The sequence below is a fragment of the Manis pentadactyla genome, chromosome 2 (assembly GCF_030020395.1).
Source record: "Manis pentadactyla isolate mManPen7 chromosome 2, mManPen7.hap1, whole genome shotgun sequence".
Lineage (NCBI taxonomy): Eukaryota > Metazoa > Chordata > Mammalia > Pholidota > Manidae > Manis > Manis pentadactyla.
In genome coordinates this window covers 44,487,121-44,494,748 of record NC_080020.1, presented here as the reverse complement: position 1 = coordinate 44,494,748, position 7,628 = coordinate 44,487,121, and the positions used below count along the sequence as shown (strand labels likewise).

The 7,628-nt window shown below is 35.7% G+C and overlaps 1 protein-coding gene across 3 annotated transcripts in view; it reads right to left on the bottom strand.

Moving 5' to 3' along the window:
* The window catches only part of RANBP17 (RAN binding protein 17), a 383,252-nt gene that overhangs the window by 364,922 nt on the left and 10,702 nt on the right, over nucleotides 1-7,628 (bottom strand). For all 3 annotated transcript variants that reach the window (XR_008993699.1, XM_036884800.2, XM_057491712.1), the window contains exon 3: nucleotides 7,090-7,180. Coding sequence is in view for 2 of the 3 variants with exons in the window: in XM_036884800.2 (XP_036740695.2) it covers nucleotides 7,090-7,180 (91 nt within the window). In the remaining variant the exon portion in view is untranslated. The remainder of the gene's footprint in view (nucleotides 1-7,089; nucleotides 7,181-7,628) is intronic.

Below are 7,628 nucleotides of genomic sequence, written 5' to 3'. Positions count from 1 at the left end.
CAGAAATACAAAGAATTATTAGAGAATACTATGAACATCTATATGCTAACAAGCTGGAAAACCTAGGAGAAATGGACAACTTCCTAGAAAAATACAACCTCCCAAGACTGACCCTGAAATAAACAGAAAATCTAAACAGACCAATTACCAGCAACAAAATTGAATCGGTAATCAAAAAACTACCCAAGAACAATACCCCCGGGCCAGATGGATTTACCTCAGAATTTTATCAGACATACAGAGAAGACATAATACCCATTGTCCTTAAAGTTTTCCAAAAAACAGAAGAGGAGGGAATACTCCCAAACTCATTCTATCAAGCCAACATCACCCTAATAGCAAAACCAGGCAAAGACCCCACCAAAAAAGAAAACTACAGACCAATATCCTTGATGAACGTAGATGCAAAAATACTCAACAAAATATTAGCAAACCGAATTAAAAAATACATCAAGAGGATCATACACCATGACCAAGTGGGATTCAACCGAGTGATGCAAGGATGGTACAACATTCGAAAATCCATCAACATCATCCACCACATAAAAAGAAAGACAAAACCACATGATCATCTCCATAGATGCTGAAAAAGCATTCGATGAAATTCAACATCCATTCATGATAAAAACTCTCAACAAAGTGGGCATAGAGGGAAGTACCTCAACATAATAAAGGCCATATATGATAAACCCACACCTAACATCATACTGAACAGCGAGAGGCTGAAAGCTTTTCCTCTGAGATCGGGAACAAGACAGGGATGCCCACTCATCTCCCTGTTATTGAACATAGTACTGGAGGTCTTAGCCACAGCAATCAGACAAAACAAAGAAACGCAAGGAATCCAGATTGGTAAAGAAGAAGTCAAACTGTCACTATTTGCAGATGACATGATATTGTACATAAAAAACCCTATAGACGCCACTCAAAACTATTAGAACTAATATCGGAATTCAGCGAAGTTGCAAGATAAAAAATTAACACACAGAAATCTGTAGCTTTCCTATACACTAACAATAAACTAATAGAAAGAGAAATCAGGAAAACAATTCCATTCACAATAGCATCAAAAAAAATAAAATACTTAGGAATAAACCTAACCAAGGAAGTGAAAGACCTATACCCTGAAAACTACAAGACACTCTTAAGAGAAATTAAAGAGGTCACTAACAAATGGAAACTCATCCCATGCTCCTGGCTAGGAAGAATTAATATCGTCAAAATGATCCTGCCCAAAGCAATATACAGATTCGATACAATCCCTATCAAACTACCAACAGCATTCTTCAATGAACTGGAACAAATAGTTCAAAAATTCATATGGAAACACCAAAGACCCCGAATAGCTAAAGCAATCCTGAGAAGAAAGAATATAGTGGGGAGGGATCTCACTCCCCAACTTCAAGCTCTACTACAAAGCCACAGTAATCAAGACAATTTGGTACTGGCACAAGAACAGAGTCACAGACCAATGGAACAGAATAGAGACTCCAAACATTAACCCAAACATATATGGTCAACTAATATTCGATAAAGGGGCCATGGACATACAATGGGGAAATGACAGTCTCTTCAACAGATGGTGCTGGCAAAACTGGACAGATGTAAGAGAATGAAACTGGATCACTGTCTAACCCCATACACAAAAGTAAATTCGAAATGGATCAAAGACTTGAATGTAAGTCATGAAACCATAAAACTCTTAGAAAAAAATATAGGCAAAAATCTCTTAGACATAAACATGAGTGACCTCTTCTTGAACATATCTCCCTGGGCAAGGGAAACAAAAGCAAAAATGAACAAGTGGGACTATATCAAGCTGAAAAGCTTCTGTACAGCAAAGGACACCATCAATAGAACAAAAAGGTATCCTACAGTATGGGAGAATATATTCGTAAATGACAGATCCGATAAAGGGTTGACATCCAAAATATATAAAGATCTTACACACCTCTGCAAACAAAAAGCAAATAACCCAATTAAATAATGGGCAGAGGAGCTGAATAGACAGTTCTCTAAAGAAGAAATTCAGATGGCCAGCAGACACATGAAAAGATGCTCCCCATCGCTTGTCATCAGAGAAATGCAAATTAAAACCACAATGAGCTATCATCCCACACCAGTAAGGATGGCTACCATCCAAAAGGCAAACAACAACAAATGTTGGCGAGGTTGTGAAGAAAGGGGAACCCTCCTACACTGCTGGTGGGAATGTAAATTAGTTCAACCATTGTGGAAAGCAGTATGGAGGTTCCTCAAAATGCTCAAAATAGAAATACCATTTGACCCAGGAGTTCCACTTCTAGGAATTTACCCTAAGAATGCAGTACTCCAGTTTGAAAAAGACAGATGCACCCCTATGTTTATCGCAGCACTATTTACAATAGCCAAGATATGGAAGCAACCTAAATGTCCATCAGTAGATGAATGGATAAAGAAGATGTGGTACATGTACACAATGGAATATTACTCAGCCATAAGAAAAAAACAAATCCTACCATTCACAACAACATGGATGGAGCTAGAGGGTATTATGCTCAGTGAAATAAGCCAGGTGGAGAAAGACAAGTAACAAATGATTTCACTCATACATGGAGTATAAGAACAAAGGAAAACTGAAGGAACAAAACAGTAGCAGAAGCACAGAACCCAAGAATGGACTAATAGTTACCAAAGGGAAAGGGACTGGGGAGGACAGGTAGGAAGGGAGGGATACGGGCGGGAAAAAAAGAAAGGGGGCATTACGATTAGCATGTATAGTATGGGGGGGGCACGGGGAGGGCTATGCAACACAGGGAAGACAAGTAGTGATTTTACAGCATCTTACTATGTCGATGGACAGTGACTGTGAACGGGGATGTGGGGGGGACTTGATGAAGGGGGGAGCCTAGTAAACATAATGTCCTTCATGTAACTGTAGATTAATGATACCAAAATAAAATTAAAAAAAAATATATATATATATATATATGTCAAATAGACAGTCCAGTGTCTCTCTACCAACAAAGAAGCAAAAATCCTCAACAAACTATTAACAAATCAAATCCAACAATGTATAAAAAAAACACATATATCACAACTAAGTGGTGAATTTTTCACAGGCAAGCAAGTCTGGTTCAACATTCAAAAACATTCAACTAATATAATCAGCCAACCAACCAACCTTCAATTAATGTAATCAACAGGCTATGGAAGAAAAATCACATGATCGTAAAAATAGATCCTGAAAAAGCATTTAACAAAATTCAACAGCTATTCATGATGAAAACTCTCAGCAAATTAGGAACAAATGGGAACTTCCTCAACTTGATAAAGAACATCTACAAAAAACCTACAACTGATGAATGAAATCCAAGAACTCAATAAATGGAGAGATATTCCATGGTCATGGATAGGAAGATTCAATATTGTCAAGACATCAGGTCTTCCCAAATTGATCTGTTCATTCAATGTAATCCCAATCAAAATCCCAGCAAGTTACTTTGTGGATACTGACAAACTGATTCTAAAGTTTATATAGAGAGGCAAAAGACCCAGAAGAGCCAATACAATACTGAAGGAGAAGAATAAAGTTGGAAGTCTGACACTACCCAACTTCAAGACTTATTATAAAGCTACAGTAATCAAGGCAGTGTTGAACTGATGAAAGAACAAATAGATCAATGAAACAGAACACAGTGCCCAGAAATAGACCCATATCAATATACTCAACAGATCTTTGACAAAGGAGCAAAGGTAATAAAATGGAGTAAAGTCTTTTCAACAAATGGTGCCAGAATTAGACATCCACATGCCAAAAAAGTAAATCTAGACACAGACCTTACACTCTTCACAAAAATTAACCCCACATGGATCACAGTCCTAAACATAAATTACAAAACTAGAAAAAGATCCTAAAAGATAACATAGGAAAAAAAACCTTCATGATCTTGGGTTTTCCTATGACTTTTTACACTCAACAACAAAGGCACGATTTGTTAAAGAATAATTGATAAGCTTGATTTCATTAAAATTAAGTTCTGCTCTATGAGAGACAATGTCAAGAAGACAAGAAGACAAGCCACAGACTGGAAGAAAATCTTTGCAAAAGATGTATCTGATAAAGGACTATGATCTAAAATATACAAAAAGCTCTTAAAATGCAACAGTAAGACCTCCTACACAGCTGGTGGGAATGTAAATTAGTTCAACCATTGTGGAAAGCAGTATGGAGGTTCCTCAAAAAACTCAAAATAGAAATACCATTTGACCCAGGAATTTACCCTAAGAATGCAGCAGCCCAGTTTGAAAAAGACAGATGCACCCCCAGTGTTTATCGCAGCACTATTTATAATAGCCAAGAAATGGAAGCAATCTAAGTGTCCATCAGTAGATGAATGGATAAAGAAGATGTGGTACATACACACAATGGAATATCATTCAGCCATAAGAAGAAAACAAACCCTACCATTTGCAACAACATGGATGGAGCTAGAGGGTATCATGCTCAGTGAAATAAGCCAGGCAGAGAAAGATAAGTATCAAATGATTTCACCCATCTGTAGAGTATAAGAACAAAGAAAAAAACTGAAGGAAAAAGCAGCAGCAGATTCACAGAACCCAAGAATGGACTAACAGTTACCAAAGGGAAAGGGACTGGGGAAGATGGGTGGGAAGGGAGGGATAAGGGGGGAAAAGGGGCATTATGACTAGCACACATAATGTAGGGCGGGTGAGGCATAGGGAAGGCAGTATAACACAGAAAAGACAAGTAGTGATTCTATAGCATTTTACTATGCTGATTCAGTGACTGTAATGGGGTATATGGTGGGGACTTGATAATAGGGGAAGTCTAGTAACCATAATGTTGCTCATGTAATTGTACATTAATGATACCAAAAAAAAGAAAAGTCATTTAATAAATTTCAACATGCATTTCTGACTAAAAGGGGAAACTCCTAATAAAAAGGGGATACTATATATGGCAAAATAATAAGTACCTCTCAAACCAAAAAAAAAAAAAAAGAAAGCCTGAAACAAGTTGTTGCTTCTGGAGAATAGGATTCAGGAAGACTTTTGTCATTTATGCAATACATTTCTGCGAGAATTACAAAGGAAATACAAATTTGCAGGAGTTACCCTATGACAAAGAAAAATGGCAGGCCAGGCCCTGGAGGGCCTTGAGTGACAAAATAAATAAGTAAAATAAAATAAAAATTCAACAATAAGAAAATAAACAACCTGATTTAAAAATGGGCCAAAGACTTATATAGATATGTCATCAAAGAATATATAAAGATGGCAAGTAAACTTATGAAGAGATGTTAAACATCGTATGTAAAAGGGAACTACAAATTAAAACAATCATAAGATACTACGACACACCTATCAGAATGGGCAAAATCCAAAACACAACACCAAATGTTGGCAAGGTTGTGGAACAACAGGAACTCTCATCCATTGCTGCTGGGAAAGCAAAATGGTACAGCCACTTTAGAAGACAGGTTGGCAATTTCTTACAAACCTAAACATAGTCTTTCTATATGATCCAGCAACCACTTTCCTTAATGTTTACCAAATGAGTTGCAAATTTAAGTCCACACAAAAACCTGCTTTACAAGCAGCTTTATTCATAATTGTCAAAACATGAAAGAAATCAAGATGCTCTTTAGTAGGTGAATAGATAAAACTATGGTATATCCAAACAATGGCATATCATTTCAACACTAAAAACAAATGAGCTACCAAGCCATGAAAAGACATGGAACCTTAAATGCATATTAGTTAAGTAAAGAAGCCACTATGGAAAGGCTACTTACTATATGATTCCAACTATACGACATTCTGGAAAAGGCAAAACTATGGAAACAGTAAAAAGATCAATGGTTGTGACTGCCAGGGGATTAGAGGATAGAGAGGGATGAACAGATGGAACACAGGAATTTTTAGGGCCACAAAACTATTCTATTTAATATGGTAATGGTGGATATATGTCATAACACATTTATTCAAACCCTGAGAATCCACAATACCAAGAGTGAACTCTAGTGTAAAGTATGGGTTTTGAGTAATAATGACCGTGGATGTATGTTCATCAGTTGTAACAAATGTACCATTCTGGTGCAGGACGTGAATAATAGGGGAGGCTACACATGGGTGGAGGCGGGGAAATATGGGGAATCTGAACTTCTTGCTTAATTCTGTTGTGAACCTGACACTGCTCAAATATATGAAGCAAATGACAAGTTAGTGTATAATTCAATCATTCAAAAATTGAGCTTAAAGATCCATCATACATAATACATTTTAATTTTTCTGATACACAAATATGAATGTGATCCTTGAGGTTGGAAAGCAAAAATGAGTCAACAGTTTATTTGTAATATGAACAAAGATAAAAAATCCCATACCTCAATTATTAGAGCTTTGTCCATATTAAAGGCAAATTCACACACACACAGAATCTTAAAATACATTACTTCTGAGAAATACACTGCTATTTCACAGAATCAGTTTTCCAACTACACTAAGTTCCAAACTGTTCATCCACATATACATTAACTTCCTTATCAATAGGAATCTGCTTTTGATTTTAAATGCATCTCAAATGATTTTGGTATAGCATCCTGAGAAATACTGGAGATTTGATTTCTTTCCTATTATTCAGTTGCATATGAAGTTAAGAGAATGGCTAAGAGCATGGAATCCACACAGTGTGGGTTTGAATCACAGCTCTACTACTTCTAGCTGTGTGATCTTGGGCATATTACAGAGCCTATCAAATCTAACTTTCTCATTCATAAAATAGGATAACAATAGTACCCACTTCTAAATTTGGTGAATGAAATAAGAGAGTGCAAATTTTAGTAAATAATATACACAATAAAATGTTTGTTATTTGTTATTAAACTAAACAAATGTTTTTTTAAATTACACATTGCTATATTATACATCATTCCTCATCACTAGATGGATAAAGGAGACTTGACTAGTCACCTTTAAAAAAATGAAAGAATCAAGTAACTTGCATGATTTTTAACACTTTAACATATTTAAAAGAAAAAATTATTTTAAAGTAAAATTTAATAGAAAGCATAACAAACCACTTACTGATATCTATCCTCTGTTCAATTGGCAAAGGACTGACTCGACTAACAAGTTTTGAAAGACATGTTGCTGCAAGGAGCTGAGCATAGGATGTCTGGAAAGAAAAATAAATTAATTATTATTAGAAATGATATTAGAATAATCAAAACATTATGATAGGAACTTTTCCTAAGCAATAATGTGAACTTTTCTGGTTTTCCAAACTGGCTAATTTACAATAGATTATCTATCTATCTATCTATCTATCTATCTACATATCATACAAGACCTCTTATATACAAAACTTATAATGCAGTAAAGTCATTTCAATAACAACTAACATTATTTGAATCATAAGTAGTAACAAGTTGCTTTATATGCTTCCCACAACTGTCAGTTTAAAACAAGTAGTCATAGCTCTATTCCTGAGTATACTTCCTGAACTCAAACTACACTTCCAGCAGCATATTTCAGGCCTTGATGAAAGTGCAAAAGAACTCTTCCTATTTCAAAATCCATTTAACTGAGCAATTGAGGGGATTCCACCTAACCTTCAATTGGAA